Raw genomic sequence first — 17,368 nt, forward strand, 5'->3', positions numbered from 1 at the left:
AAGAGAAAGTAAGCAGATATTAACAGTAAATGAACAAGTAGATGAATAATTCATTTTCTACCACTTGTCCTTAATAATGTTGACAAAATAATGGAATGGAAAATGACACAATATGTTACTGCATATGTCAGCAGACTAATTAGGAGCTTTTGTTAGTTTACTTACTAATAAAAGACAAGTTGTCTTGTATGTTCACTGTTTTATTTAAGAACAAACTTGCAATCTAATATGAATCCTGCAAGAAAACACATTATCACACTGGATGAACAGCAAGAAACAAATAAGCTAAACGATTTCTATTTGAGATTTGACTAAGGGATTTTTTTTTAACGACTGTGACAGAGTGAGACAGTACTGGAAACCGATACCACCTGCTGGCTGGAGGCGTATCCACACAGCGTCCTGCCCTCGTTTTGTACTGTGCGAACCCAAAAATGTACTGGGCCAGAAGGACTGCTGGCTTTTCTGATCTGCGCAGAGGAACTGACACTTATATGGTGTCCTATATTCCAGCGGTCATTAGTGACACCGTACCATCTCTGTGGAAAAGGTCAATAATAACACCTGTACCAAAAAAGCTTTGTTCGAAAAACAACAATTGCTATTATTACCCTGTAGCTCTGACCTTGATAATTGTGAAATGTCTTGAACTCCTCGAAACAGAAGTACAGTCCATGTTGGATGCATGTCAGTTTGCCTACAAAGTAACAGTACTGAGGATGCAATTTTATGCATGGTGCACTTGTTTTCTAAGCATCTAAAGAGATTAGCTTATGCTCAAATTGTAGTCATTGGTTTTAGTTCAGCATTTAACAATATGCAACCTTACCTGCTTTTGTAAAAATTGAAAGACATGAATATCAACACAACACTGATTAAATGGTTTTATTCTTTCTGAACTGAACTAACCAGTAACCACACACAGCAAGTGATGATTAATCAAAGACTGTTAGACATTATAAAAACCTGTTTTAAAGCGGTTCCACAAGGCTGAGTGCTTTCAATTTTTGTTTGTACACGTTACGCTAATGACTGCAGGACTCTACATTGTAATTGCATTTTCACCTTTGCAGACGACAGTAATTGTGAGTTTCCATTTTTTCTCCAATGAGGTCGACACCATCATTGTCGTGGTGTGATTAAAAAAAAATCTTCTGGCAAAAACACAAAAGATTTTTAACCCAAGGCAAGTGACTACACACAAGACTGTGGTCAATAAACACCAACAAAATTAATCAGGTGACAGTATCTAAATACAGTATCTAGGAGTCATGCATAGTGATAATCTGCTCAGCTGGAAATTGCACATTGATAACAAACTGCAACAGAGGCTTGTTCACACTGCAGGGTAGGATGTCAATTCTGATTATTTTGTAAAATCCCTTCTCTGTATGTGGTCGTTCACATTACAAAAAAAAAATGCTATGTCTAATGTGAACGCAATCTGACCCGCATGCAGACATGACGGCACACATGCTGCAGTGTTTATGGAAAAAAAATTTTTTTTTTTTATTTGAAAAAATTGAACATACAGACAATACAAATATACAATGTACAAACAAATTTAGGCACTTCCTTTTTCTTTTTTTTTAATAATGTCCTGCCCAGCTTCTCAGGCAAATCATATAGCAGATGTAGATGCCCATATCGGCTGTTCAGATTTACTTTACAAAAGAGAAGTGTAGGATACTTCTCTTGTTGCCTTATTTGTATTTGACTTTATTAAATGTATTTATATTATCATTTGGTGCAGCCGGGCCGGAGCAGGAGGGGATAGAAAGAGAAAAAAAAGGAAGACAGAGGGGGGAATTGTGGGGGACAAGAGGGGGATTAGACAGAGAGACAAAAACAACAACAGCAAACACAACAACAACAACAACAACAACAACAACAGAGCAACATCAGCAAATACGACATGTACAAATATGATGGTAAAAGTAATAGCAAATAAGCAGTTAGCGAAAATAAAAAATAATACAGAAATGACAATGAGCATTATTACACTAAAAATGGAGCAATATGAATACCAATAGAAATAGTGCTATTGATAATAAACAATACCAATACTTTACCTTTATTATCAACAATACAATTGTTCAAATGCAACAATACATATACGTAATGATAACTTGAGATACGAAAGAATGCAGAAAAATGGAGGGGAAGAAAGAGAAGCAACCTACAAATTTAGGCACTTCCAATACATTCAAATATCCACCAGGTTGAGCAATCATCCTTATACAAACAAAATATGTTAAAGAAAGTAAGTTCAAAAAGATTAAGGAATAAAAACAATAACAATATATATATATTTTTATATATATATATATATATATATATATATATATATATATATATATATATATATATATATATATATATATATATATATATATGTCTAATGCAGCTGAGATAGGCTCCAGCACCCCCCGCGACACCGAAAGGGACAAACGGTAGAAAATTAATGAATGAATATATATATATATATATACATATATATATATATATATATATATATATATATATATATATATATATATATATATATATATATATATATATATATATATATATATATATATACATACAGAAAATTGGGCTTACAGTGCATCTGGAATGTATTCAGCTCGCTTCACTTTTTTCACATTCTATTACGTTAAAGCCTTATTCCATTTTTGTCCTCAAAATTCTTCACACAATACCCCATAATGACAATGTGAAAATGTTTTTTTAATAAAAATTTTGCAAATGAATTAAAGATAAAAAAATCAAATGTACATAAATAGCGTTTGCTCAATACTTTGTTGATGCACCTTTGGCAGCCATTGCAGCCTCAAGTCTTTTTGAATATGATGCCACAAGCTTGGCACACCTATCTTTGGGCAGTTTCGCATAGATGATTAAGAAGGAAGAAGGCATGAATTTTGGTTTTCGCAGTTTTGGGACATTTTTTCTGACGTCTGCTCTGAAGAGCGTGTGGACGAGCAGTTAGTGCCAGGAGTGGTGGAACATTAACATGAGAACCTAAAACATTCTTTTTGCCCTCATTTTTCATATATTTATTTTGCAATCGTCTATTTTGCAATCGACCCCTTTTCGATTTTTGAAGACGTTCATTCGCCAGTCAGATCCGAAAAAGGCCTGGGTCGGATTTGAAAAATTCGGAATGGCACTGGTCTTACTGACATGAAAACATCAGATAGAGGTCACATATGTGAAGAAAAATCGGAATTGACCTGCAGTGTGAACAAAGACTCCATACTATGTGACGAGTGAGGCTGTATGGTGTTAGCAATCGGATCATGCTGATTTTCTACAAAGCTTTCCAAGAGGGCTTAATCAGATATGGAATCACAGAGTGGTTCGGTAACCTAGCCGTACAACTGAAAAACAGATGCACAAAACAGCAATTGAAATAATTGGTATGAAACATTAAGAGTCCATAGGTCAATTAAGTAACCAGTCAGTTATGACATAAGGAACAAAAATCTCTTGAGACTCAACTCAGCGACTGTTCTCAGAATATAAACCTCTCCCATCAGGGAGTAGAGTCCGTATACCAAAGTCCAAAACAAACCGTGTTCCAGCTTCAATCAAACTGTTGAAAAAGCACTTTAGCACTTAACGCATTCCTGCCCCCTGTGTTGCCTTTTTAATGTACTGTTGTGGAGGGGGGCGTGGCCTGCAGGCCTGCCGCGGAACGGGGTGTGTCAGGACCGGCCTCGAAGACAGCGACAGGTGTGTAGATGGCCCAGGTGGGCCTTGTTATCTAATCACCTGTCGGCTTTATTAGCAGCAGCCGTGAGGAAACGAGTAGTTGGAGTTGGAGGTGCTGCTGAGAGACACGGACGCAGAAAAGACACTGTGCTGAAGAGCAAAAGACTTTGCACCATTGAAGGAAAATAAAACAGTGTTATATCTTAAATTCCTGGCAGTCTGTGGTGGTCTGAAGAACCCACTAGAGGGCAACCTCTACAACTGCATTTCCTATTTTTAGTCTTGCTTTGTAATGTCCGTGTTTTTATGTGATTATCTTTTTTTGCCCTGTGAAGCAATAATGTAAGAAATTCCGGGACAACATTTACCCTGACCAATACCAATATCGATCACATGTATTCATTGTACAATTTTCACTTTATTTATGGTGTATGCTATTAACAGCTTAGCAATATCAATTAGGGGTGTCCGATAATGGCTTTTTGCCGATATCCGATATGCCGATATTGTCCAACTCTTTAATTACCGATACCGATATCAACCGATACCGATATCAACCGATATATACAGTCGTGGAATTAACACATTATTATGCCTAATTTGGACAACCAGGTATGGTGAAGATAAGGTACTTTTTAAAAAAATTAATCAAATAAAATAAGATAAATAAATTAAAAACATTTTCTTAAATAAAAAAGAAAGTAAAACAATAAAAAAACAGTTACATAGAAACAAGTAATTAATGAAAATTTGTAAAATTAACTGTTAAAGGTTAGTATTATTAGTGGACCAGCAGCACGCACAATCATGTGTGCTTACGGACTGTATCCCTTGCAGACTGTATTGATATATATTGATATATAATGTAGGAACCAGAATATTAATAACAGAAAGAAACAACCCTTTTGTGTGAATGAGTGTGAATGGGGGAGGGAGGTTTTTTTGGGTTGGTGCACTAATTGTAAGTGTATCTTGTGTTTTTTATGTGGATTTAATTTAAAAAAAAAAAAAAAAAAAAAAAAAAAACGATACTGATAATAAAAAAAACAATACCGATAATTTCTGATATTACATTTTAACGCATTTATCGGCCGATGATATCGGCAGACCGATATTATCGGACATCTCTAATATCAATCAATCGATCAATTTGGTTTGGAACGTGTTAAAACTTCTCAAGCACATATTTTTGCTCAAATGATTAACCGTCCAAAAGAATTGGGCAGAACCAGAGCACACTCCTGTGCCAGAAGCAGCGTAATCAACACAATATTTAAACTAGTTCCTTAAACTCTCTTATTACATACAATTTTTTGAGCAAAACAAACTCAATAGCACACAACAAGTAAACAAAATTAAAAACTATCTATTACTCCTTGAAATCATTTTTTCTTCTGTTGTTTCTAGCTGGCTTAGCTATTAGCATGTATGCTCCTGCTTGCTCTGGGTGTGTAACATTTTTCATTCATTTCATTTTTTTTCTTTTCTTTATCAACATGCACTATGGATCCTTGGTTGAATGATCACATTGTTCTTAGCTTTGTTTGGTTTGAATGATACCTTGTTATGATAGCCTTGTTCTATTCAGTTTTGTTTGGTTTGAATGATTACCTTATTCTTTTTCAGTTTGTTTGGTTTGGATGATTGCCTTGTTCTTTTTCAGTTTGTTTGGTTTGAGTGATTGCCTTATTTTTTCAGTTTTTGTTTTGTTTGTTTATTTTTTGTTCAACTTATCTTGCTTGTTTATTCTTTTCATTGATTGTTTGTTCTATTAATTTCTATGAGTGTGTGCACTGGGTAGGGGTACAAACTTGTAGTTTTTAGGCAACAATAACTTTTCTTGTCAACTGGGTCATACATGTCCTGTAGCCTTTTTTACTACTCTAGAGTCTACGCCCCTGGTGGGTGGGTGCGTGTGGGTGTGGGTGCCTGTGTGTGCATATGTGATATATTGTTTTGTATTGATTTGTTGCATTGGATGTTCTAATGCACTACCGGCAAAGAGATACCAAGAAAATGTTTCTTTTGTGCGAAGGGGCAGGAAATATAAGATTTTCTTCATCCTGTTCCTTTTCGACATGGCTGTGTATTGAATGCAGTAAGGTATGTGAGATTGTTGAAATGTTGTTGAAATGTACACATCCAAGTACGAAATAAATAAATAATTGAATTGAATTAATTGAAAAAATAACATGTGTAACCTCGTCCTCCAGTGATAATGTAACTTGATGATGATACAAAACCCAAAACCAGTGAAGTTGGCACGTTGTGTAAATCGTAATTAAAAACAGAATACAATGATTTGCAAATTATTTTCAACCTATATTCAATTGAATAGACTGCAAAGACAAGATATTTAACGTTTGAACTGGAAAATGTGTTATTTTTTGCAAATATTACCTCATTTGGAATTTGATGCCTGCAACATGTTTAAAAAAAAAACTGGCACAAGTGGCAAAAAAGACTGAGAAAGTTGAGAAAGGTGAACAGGCTAATTGGGAACAGGTGGGTGCCATGATTGGGTATAAAAGAAGCTTCCATGAAATGCTCAGTCATTCACAAACAAGGATGGGGCGTGGGTCACCACTTTGTGAACAAATGCGTGAGCAAATCGCTTAAGAACAACATTTCTCAAGCAGCTATTGCAAGGAATTTAGGGAATTCACCATTTACGGTCCGTAATATCATCAAACGGTTCAGAGAATCTGGAGAAATCACTGCACGTAAGCAGCAAGGCTGAAAACCAACATTGAATGCTCGTGACCTTCGATCGCTGCATCAAAAACCGACATCAGTGTGTAAAGGATATCACCACATGGGCTCAGGAACACTTCAGAAAACCACTGTCAGTAACTACAGTCTGTCGCTACATCTGTAAGTGCAAGTTAAAACTCTACCATGCAAAGCGAAAGCCACTAACAACACCCAGAAACGTCGCCGGCTTCGCATGGCCCGAGCTCATCCAAGATGCTAAGTGTAAAAGTGTTCTGTGGTCTGAAGAGTCCACATTTCAAATTGTTTTTGGAAACTGTGGATGTCGTGTCCTCCGGACCAAAGAGGAAAAGAACCATCCGGATTGTTATAGGCGCAAAGTTGAAAAGCCAGCATCTGTGATGGTATGGGGGTGTATTAGTGCCCAAGACATGGGTAACTTACACATCTGTGAAGGCACCATTAATGCTGAAAGGTACATACAGGTTTTGGAGCAACATACAGTATGTTGTCATCCAAGCAACATTATCATGGACGCCCCTGCTTATTTCAGCAAGACAATGCCAAGCCACGTGTTTCAACAGCGTGGCTTCGTAGTAAAAAAGTGCGGGTACTAGACTGGCCTGCCTGTAGTCCAGACTTGTCTCCCATTGAAAATGTGTGGCGCAATATGAAGCCTAAAATACCACAAGGGAGAAACTGGACTGTTGAACAACTTAAGCTGTACATCAAGCAAGAATGGGAAAGAATTCCACCTGAAAAGCTTCAAAATGTGTCTCCTCAGTTCCCAAACGTTTACTGAGAGTTGTTAAAAGGAAAGGCCATGTAACACAGTGGTAAAAATGCCCCTGTGCCAACTTTTTTGCAATGTGTTGCTTCCATTAAATTCAAATGTATTGATTATTTGCAAAAAAAATTAAGTTTGTCAGCTCGAACATTAAATATATTGTCAGTTTATTCAATCGAATATAAGTTGAAAAGGATTTGCAAATCATTGTATTCTGTTTTTATGTACGAATACATTTATTTATTTTGAATTACAAAACGTGCCAAATTCACTGGTTTGGGGTTTTGTACTTAGATACTAAGAAAATACTTAAAAATGCAGTTTATCATAATGGAGGTGATTATTATTAAAGGAGCCATATGTATGAATCTGGCCAGAAATGGTACTGCAATCACGGTCAAAATTCTGTATATCCCTCCCCCTCTCCCTGACTAAGGTTACCAGATACGCAGCCGAATCCAGCTCGATCGACTGGGCTACTCCAAGGAACTTTAAACGTCCACTGCCTCTAGGGGTTGAGGTGCTGGGACCATCCATCCATCCATCCATCCATTTTCTACCGCTTATCCCTTTTGGGGTCGCGGGGGGTGCTGGAGCCTATCTCAGCTGCAATCGGGCGGAAGGCAGGGTACACCATGGACAAGTCGCCACCTCATCACAGGGCCAACACAGATAGACAGACAACATTCACACTCACATTCACACACTAGGGCCAATTTAGTGTTGCTAATCAACCAATCCCCAGGTGCATGTCTTCGGGGGTGGGAGGAAGCCGGAGTACGCGGAGGGAACCCACGCAGTCACGAGCATAATAGCTGAATAGACAAGCGTTTTGTCATAACAAATCTCTAATCAACACATTTTACACAGAATTAGGCTATTTTCAGGAAGAAGTACGTCTTGCCTGTGCACAATATCACAACAAATGGCAATCATATGGTTATTGTCAGTACTATCAGAAAACAAACACTAAAACGAACTACAACCAATGCTAGCAATGGTTTTACTGGTGAAAATGAGTATAGAGCATGCTTAGCAGCCAAAAGTAAAGAGGAGATATTTTACCAAGGTATGCCTATAGGCTACACCAGGGGTCGGCAACCCAAAATGTTGAAAGAGCCATATTGGACGAAAAAAACAAATTTGTCTAGCGCTGTGTTGTCCAACGTACGGCCCGCAAACAGGTTTTATCCGGCCCGCGGGATGAGTTTACCAAGTATAAAATTGAAACTGCTGTTCAAAATGTGTCCACTAGATGTCGCTATAGCAATTATTTGTATCTTTGTAGATGATGCTACATATGTAAAAAAAAATAAACCACATGATGTTACTGCACCAGTCGAGGAAAATGAGCAAACTACATAAATAACATCCTGAGAGTTGATTTTGTTATTATTTTTTTTATCTTGATAGATTGAAAATGAACACCAATGAGTTGACTGATGAACATTATCACATCATTTATTCAGAAAGTATAAACAACGACAAATAAAGATAGAATACTATTACCCGCAACATGTAAGTGTAAAAAAAACCTCAACAACATTATGATTTGTACATTTTCAGAATGTGCTTGTTCTATTTTCAAACAAAGAAAACAATCTGAAGTTGTCTTTATTTTTAAGTTATCGTGCCGTGATTTTACCAGTCCGGCCCACTTGGGAGTAGATTTTTCTCCATGTGGCCCCCGATCTAAAATGAGTTTGACACCCCTGGTCTAGAGCCACAAAAAAATAAAAGCCTAATATAAGCCTTATAATGAAGGCTACACAGCCTTTAAGTGTCTATATTAGCTATATTAGCCTACTATCAAAATGACTAAGTAGGCTACAAATACATATTGAGCATTCGCGATTGAATGTTTATTTTCCCTGCAGCGCATCCTGGAGAGAATGACGCACCACGTGACTACTCTGCTGTATGATTGTGCTTTAAGTTCAACTTCCATTACAATATTGATCTATTATGTTCCGTTGCATTGATGAAATTCTACAAATACAATAAAGAAATCAGATTTCTGATGTCATTTTTTTTCTGAGGATTCGAAAAAACTAAATGGAACGTGCATAATAGGATTCACATGGCTGCATGACAGCGCTGTCTGTTCAATATCGATTCCATCATGACTCATCACAGGCAATTGAGAATGCTGGAGCTGCACTCGATTTTCTGATTGGTGATGTTGCTGCCATTTAATGGCCCTGTCTTTCACAGTCTTTGCAGAGAGAGCCATGTCTTTAATGTTCTGTATTATCTCGGTTTTGTTTTTGAAGTCCGAAAATAGGTGCTCTGATACACTATGTTGCCAAAAGTATTCGGCCACCCATCCAAATGATCAGAATCAGGTGTCCTAATCACTTGGCCCGGCCACAGGTGTATAAAATCAAGCACTGAGGAATGGAGACTGTTTCTACAAACATTTGTGAAAGAATGGGCCGCTCTCAGGAGCTCAGTGATTTCCAGCATGGAACTGTTTTAGTGTGCAACAAATCCAGTCGTGGAATTTCCTCACTTTCCAAAAGCAACTGTCGGCTTTATTATAAAAAAAAATGGACGAGTTTGGGAACAACAGCAACTCAGCCACGAAGTGGTAGGCCACGTAAACTGACAGAGAGGGGTCAGCGGATGCTGAAGCGCATAGTGCAAAGACTTTCTGCACAGTCAGTTGCTACAGAGCTCCAAACTTCATGTGACCTTCCAATTAGCCCACATACAGTACGCAGAGAGCTTCATGGAATGGGTTTCAATGGCCGAGCAGCTGCATCTAAGCCATACATCACCAAGTCCAATACAAAGCGTCGGATGCTGTGGTGTAAAGCACATTGCCACCGGACTCTAGAGAAGTGGAGACGCCTTCTCTGGAGTGATGAATCACACGTTTCCATCTGGCAATCTGATGAACGAGTCTGGGTTTGGAGGTTGCCAGGAGAACGCTACATTTGCAGAGTGGGAAATTTGGTGGAGGAGGAATTATGGTGTGGGGTTGTTTTTCAGGACAGTATTTTTCAACCACTGTGAGATACAGTCTGGTGTGCCGTGGGAGATTATCTAATTTCACCTATTTGAGTTAAAAATATTTTTTGCAAACCAGTAATTATAGTTTGCAAATGATGTGTTGTTGTTGAGTGTCGGTGCTGTCTAGAGCTCGGCAGAGTAACCATGTAATACTCTTCCATATCAGTAGGTGGCAGGCGGTAGCTAATTGCTTTGTAGATGTCGGAAACAGCGGGAGGCAGTGTGCAGGTAAAAAGGTGTCTAATGCTTAAACCAAAAATAAACAAAAGGTGAGTTTTCCTAAGAAAAGGCATTGAAGCTTAGGGAAGGCCATGCAGAACGAGACTAAAACTGAACTGGCTACAAAGTAAACAAAAACAGAATGCTGGACGACAGCAAAGACTTACTGTGGAGCAAAGATGGCGTCCACAATGTACACCCGAACACGACATGACAATCAACAATGTCCCCACAAAGAAGGATAAAAACAACTGAAATATTCTTGATTGCTAAAACAAAGTAGATGCGGGAAATATCGCTCAAAGGAAGACATGAAACTGCTACAGGAAAATAGCAAAAAAAGAGAAAAAGCCATCAAAATAGGAGTGCAAGACAAGAATTAAAACACTACACACAGGAAAACAGCAAACATCTCCAAATGAGTCACAGCGTGATGTGACAGGTTGTGACAGTACACCTACTTTGAGACAAGAGCTATATTGATGCATGGTTGGTTATGGTTTAAAGTCATATCCAACAACGACATTTTACTGTCAACTGAGTTTCGTTTTTTAATGATTTCTGCTGGTGGTGTGCCTCCGTATTTTTTCAACGCAAAAAATGTGCCTTGGCTCAAAAAAGGTTGAAAAACACTGCTCCAGGATACCAAAACATTTTGGACAATTCCATGCTCCCAACCTTGTGGGAACAGTTTGGAGCGGGCCCCTCCCTCTTCTAACATGACTGTGCACCAGTGCACAAAGCAAGGTCCATAAATACATGGATGACAGAGTCTGGTGTGGATGAACTTGACTGGCCTGCACAGAGTCCTGACCTGAACCCGATAGAACACCTTTGGGATGACTTAGAACAGAAACTGAGAGCCAGGCCTTCTCGACCAACATCAGTGTGTGACCTCACCAATGCGCTTTTAGAAGAATGGTTGAAAATTCCTATAAACACACTCCGCAACCTTGTGGACAGCCTCCCCAGAAGAGTTGAAGTTGAATAGCTGCAAAAGGTGGACCAACATCATATTGAACCCTATGGGTTAGGAATGGGATGGCACTTCAAGTTCATATGTGAGTCAAGGCAGGTGGCCAAATACTGTTGGCAATATAGTGTATTTTAATGAATGAATCCTTCATGTAGTCACCATCTGTGAACGGTTTTCCACACTTTATTATCTCTCAAGTTGCAACAAAACTAGCAGCAGTAGTGGAGTTTGGAGATGCAATCCACTTCTTAAATCTATCTTTGCGCTCCTCTAATTTCGACAGAAGTAAGGCATTCACACTTTTTCTCTCACTCCCAACTGGGTAGTCAGCTGCAAATGTAGCATGCCTAGTGAGGTTTAGGGTGGGGTGTCTAATAATTAAATTGTATAATAGTAACAATAACTAGATGAGGCACTTCCTGAAGGAATTCCGTGTGAATGCTCCAATGCTGAAGTTGAACTGAAATCCTGGAATTTTTTTAGAATTGTTGAGGTAGAGCACACAATCCCCAAACAGGCTGAATATTTTGAAGTTGGAACATTTGAATCAGATGAAAAATGTGGGAGTTGTGGAACTTTGAAGAATGTCCCATTGATTTCAGTGGAAATTTCCCAAAAATTTGGGGATTTCGGGAAAGACGGGAATTTTTTTGAAAATGGTATAAAAAACTTGAATGGTCTGAATGAGTTGAAATGGTTAGCGTTGGAGTTTTTCAAATCACTCGAGAAATGTTGAAGTAGTAACATCTTGAATTGAGAAATGGTATTACGGAATTCATGGAATTTCGGGAAAACCAGGAATTTTTCCAGTTCAAAAAACACCTTTGATTTTTGTCCTGATTAAGAGGAATGTTTTGACGGTGCAACGGTTGAAATTTGTCGAAAAATGTGAAAGGAGTGGTGGAACTTAAGGGTGGAAATAGGTTACCAAAAAAACGGGAATTCCTAGAAATATGTTGAATGTGGACAAATGGTAGTTTGAATGTCCAAAATGAGTTGAAGGTAGAATGGTTTTAATCAGTTGAAGAATGTGGGAATAGTGGAAGTTTGAAAAATGGCCAATTCATTTTGAATGGGGAAATGCATAAACAAAAGGAATTATGGGAAATCCGGGATTTTTGGGGGGGGAATTGTTGAAGTAGAGCACACAATTCCTGAACAGGCTGAATATTTTGAAGTTGGAACAGTTTGAATCAGATGAAAAATGTGGGAATTGTGGAACTTTGAAGAATGTCTCATTGATTTCAATCGGAATTTCCAAACATTTTGGAAATGTCGGGAAAAGCGGACATTTTTTTGAAAATGGTGTAAAAAACTTGAATGGTCTGAATGAGTTGAAATGGTTGGTGTTGAAATTTTTCAAATCGGTCGAGAAATGTTGAAGTAGTAACATGTTGAATTGAAAAATGGTACAACGGAATTCCTAGAATTTCAGGAAAACCGGGAATTTTTCCAGTTCAAAAAACAACTTCATTTTTTGTCCTAATTAAAAGGAATGTTTTGACGGTGGAACGGCTGAAATGCGTTGAAAAATGTGGAAGGAGTAGTCGCCAGAAAAAAGGGTGGCTTTGGAAAACCCGGAATTCTGGAAAATCCTGGAATTTTTTTTAACTTGGAAAAAACATAGTTTGAATTTCAAAAACAGATTTCCTAAACAGGCTGAATATTTTGAAGTTGGAACAGTTTTAATCAGAAAAAAATGTGGGGATTGTGAAACTTTGAAGAATGTCACATTGATTTAAATGGAAATTTCCCAAAAATGTGGGAATTTCGGGAAAAACTGGAATTTTTTTGGAAAATAGTAAAAAAACTTGAATGGTCTGAATGAGTTGAAATGATAGAATTTTTCAAATCGGTCGAGAAATGTTGAAGTAGTAACATCTTGAATTGAGAAATGGTATTACGGGAAAACCAGGAATTTTTCCAGTTCAAAAAACACCTTTGATTTTTGTCCTGATTAAGAGGAATGTTTTGACGGTGCAACGGTTGAAATGTGTCGAAAAATGTGAAAGGAGTGGTGGAACTTAAGGGTGGAAATAGGTTACCAAAAAAACGGGAATTCCTAGAAATATGTTGAATGTGGACAAATGGTAGTTTGAATGTCCAAAATGAGTTGAAGGTAGAATGGTTTTAATCAGTTGAAGAATGTGGGAATAGTGGAAGTTTGAAAAATGGCCAATTCATTTTGAATGGGGAAATGCATAAACAAAAGGAATTATGGGAAATCCGGGATTTTTGGGGGGGGATTGTTGAAGTAGAGCACACAATTCCTGAACAGGCTGAATATTTTTAAGTTGGAACAGTTTGAATCAGATGAAAAATGTGGGAATTGTGGAACTTTGAAGAATGTCTCATTGATTTCAATCGGAATTTCCAAACATTTTGGACGTGTCGGGAAAAGCGGCCATTTTTTTGAAAATGGTGTAAAAAACTTGAATGGTCTGAATGAGTTGAAATGGTTGGTGTTGAATTTTTTCAAATCGGTCGAGAAATGTTGAAGTAGTAACATGTTGAATTGAAAAATGGTACAACGGAATTCCTAGAATTTCAGGAAAACCGGGAATTTTTCCAGTTCAAAAAACAACTTCATTTTTTGTCCTAATTAAAAGGAATGTTTTGACGGTGGAACGGCTGAAATGCGTTGAAAAATGTGGAAGGAGTAGTCGCCAGAAAAAAGGGTGGCTTTGGAAAACCCGGAATTCTGGAAAATCCTGGAATTTTTTTTTAACTTGGAAAAAAGATAGTTTGAATTTCAAAAACAGATTTCCTAAACAGGCTGAATATTTTGAAGTTGGAACAGTTTTAATCAGGAAAAAATGTGGGGATTGTGAAACTTTGAAGAATGTCACATTGATTTAAATGGAAATTTCCCAAAAATTTGGGAATTTCGGGAAAAACTGGAATTTTTTTTGAAAATAGTAAAAAAAACTTGTATGGTCTGAATGAGTTGAAATGATAGAATTTTTCAAATCGGTCGAGAAATGTTGAAGTAGTAACATCTTGAATTGAGAAATGGTATTACGGGAAAACCAGGAATTTTTCCAGTTCAAAAAACACCTTTGATTTTTGTCCTGATTAAGAGGAATGTTTTGACGGTGCAACGGTTGAAATGTGTCGAAAAATGTGAAAGGAGTGGTGGAACTTAAGGGTGGAAATAGGTTACCAAAAAAACGGGAATTCCTAGAAATATGTTGAATGTGGACAAATGGTAGTTTGAATGTCCAAAATGAGTTGAAGGTAGAATGGTTTTAATCAGTTGAAGAATGTGGGAATAGTGGAAGTTTGAAAAATGGCCAATTCATTTTGAATGGGGAAATGCATAAACAAAAGGAATTATGGGAAATCCGGGATTTTTGGGGGGGAATTGTTGAAGTAGAGCACACAATTCCTGAACAGGCTGAATATTTTGAAGTTGGAACAGTTTGAATCAGATGAAAAATGTGGGAATTGTGGAACTTTGAAGAATGTCTCATTGATTTCAATCGGAATTTCCAAACATTTTGGAAATGTCGGGAAAAGCGGCCATTTTTTTGAAAATGGTGTAAAAAACTTGAATGGTCTGAATGAGTTGAAATGGTTGGTGTTGAATTTTTTCAAATCGGTCGAGAAATGTTGAAGTAGTAACATGTTGAATTGAAAAATGGTACAACGGAATTCCTAGAATTTCAGGAAAACCGGGAATTTTTCCAGTTCAAAAAACAACTTCATTTTTTTGTCCTAATTAAAAGGAATGTTTTGACGGTGGAACGGCTGAAATGCGTTGAAAAATGTGGAAGGAGTAGTCGCCAGAAAAAAAGGTGGCTTTGGAAAACCCGGAATTCTGGAAAATCCTGGAATTTTTTTTAACTTGGAAAAAAGATAGTTTGAATTTCAAAAACAGATTTCCTAAACAGGCTGAATATTTTGAAGTTGGAACAGTTTTAATCAGAAAATAATGTGGGGATTGTGAAACTTTGAAGAATGTCACATTGATTTAAATGGAAATTTCCCCAAAATTTGGGAATTTCGGGAAAAACTGGAATTTTTTTTTTAAATAGTAAAAAACTTGAATGGTCTGAATGAGTTGAAATGATTGAATTTTTCAAATCGGTCGAGAAATGTTGAAGTAGTAACATCTTGAATTGAGAAATGGTATTACTGAATTCCGTGAATTTCCGGAAAACCGGAAAAAACAACTTTGTTTTTTGTCCTAATTAAGAGGAATGTTTTGAGGTGGAACAGCTGAAATGCGTAGAAACATGTGAAAGGAGTAGTCGCCAGAAAGTTGTCCGTCTGCATCCTGGGAGAACGACCTCCGTAGTAAAATGCGACCCAGTCGTTACAGATATGTTTAATGTACTGTAAGATTTTTTGTTAAAATAAAGCCAATAATGCAATTTTTTGTGGTCCCCTTTATTTAGAAAGGTAATGAAAAGTATTGAAAGAATTTGGTACCGTTACCGGTACCACAATATTGGTATTGGGACAACACTAATGGGCCACAAAGCACATAGCCTGTCTATATTGTATGTTTTAGCATTTTTGCAAAATGTTAAACATTTCTTGGGCCCCCCCTCCCCTTTCAAAATAGTCTGGATCCGCCCCTGCTGGGAGGAAAAAGTTTGAGCATACTTATTTTCCCAAACTGGGAAAGGTGCTTACCTGCACATCAGAGAAGATGACCACCGGCAGGACCACCACGAAAGAAACTGCCCACACCGCCGCGCTCACCGCCTTTGCCACCCGCGGGTGCCTCCAATTGGAGCTCCGGATCGGGTGCACCACGGCCAGGTAGCGGTCTATGGACATGACGGTGAGGCAGAAAATGGACGTGAACTGGTTCATGGAGTCGGCGGTCATGACCAGCCGGCACAGGAAGGACCCGAACGGCCAGTAGGAGAGAACGTTCTGCGTGGTGAGAAACGGCAGCCCCACGATGTACAGCTCGTCGGCCACGGCCAGGTTGAGGATGTAAATGTTGGTCACCGTCTTCATTTTGGCGCAGCACAGCAGCACGTAGATGGCCAGGCTGTTTCCCGCCAGACCCACCGCGAACACGGCGATGGAGATCACCGCCGTCAGCAGGGTGCTGCTCCCGTGGAACGGGACGCTGTGCGTGGACACGTTGGCCGACGCGTTGTTGACGGCGCAAGTGTCCGCACCTTCCATTCTTGGTATGAAAATGAGGAAACAAAGTGACTTGAAAGTGTCTGTCCACGACGTGATTGAAATGGGCATGCGCAGTAAGAAAGGTGGAATATCCACCAGCAGCCAGTTTGCCTCCCAGTCAGCCGTGCGTCAACCTCGCCTTTTACGCGCGGCCAATCCGGTGGAATCCTCCCCCGGAACGCGCACTGTCCTTCCCTGTCCGTGGTGCTTAAAGCATTTACTGTACCTTGCCTCTCCTCCACTGTGGAACCATGAGCTCACGGGGAGTGTCGTCATGCCATGTGCAATGTTGTGTGGGTTAGTGCACAGATCAAATCCTCAAATCTAAACTCCAAACATCTCAGAACAAGCTAGTCGGGTTACTTCTAGACCTCCACCCCAGATCCCACCTCACTCCTACCCACTTCTCTAAAGTGGGCTGGCTCAAGGTGGAGGACAGAGTTAAACAACTTGCACTGAGCCTAGTCTATAAAATCCGCTACACCTCCCTGATACCGAAGTACATGTCAAACTACTTCCTTAACGTAAATGACCGCCATAACCACAACACCAGGGGGTGCTCCACTAACCACGTTAAACCCAGATTCCGAACTAACAAAGGTCTTAACTCATTCTCTTTCTATGCCACATCAATGTGGAATGCGCTCCCAACAGGTATAAAAGAAAGGGCATCTCTATCCTCCTTCAAAACAGCAATAAAAGTTCACCTCCAGGCAGCTACAACCCTAAACTAACACCCTCCCCGGATTGCTAATAATCAAATGTAAACAATCAAATGCAGATACTTTTTCTTT

General features: G+C 38.6%; 1 protein-coding gene across 1 annotated transcript in view; it reads right to left on the bottom strand.

Moving 5' to 3' along the window:
• Positions 1-16,574, bottom strand: part of LOC133639892 (somatostatin receptor type 5) — a 55,270-nt gene extending 38,696 nt beyond the window's left edge. Inside the window, exon 1 of the mRNA XM_062033577.1 lies at positions 16,068-16,574. Within this exon, the coding sequence (XP_061889561.1) occupies positions 16,068-16,574 (507 nt within the window). The remainder of the gene's footprint in view (positions 1-16,067) is intronic.
• Between the last annotated feature and the right edge of the window lie 794 nt (positions 16,575-17,368).

Source organism: Entelurus aequoreus, linkage group LG22 (genome assembly GCF_033978785.1).
Source record: "Entelurus aequoreus isolate RoL-2023_Sb linkage group LG22, RoL_Eaeq_v1.1, whole genome shotgun sequence".
Taxonomy (NCBI): Eukaryota; Metazoa; Chordata; class Actinopteri; order Syngnathiformes; family Syngnathidae; genus Entelurus; species Entelurus aequoreus.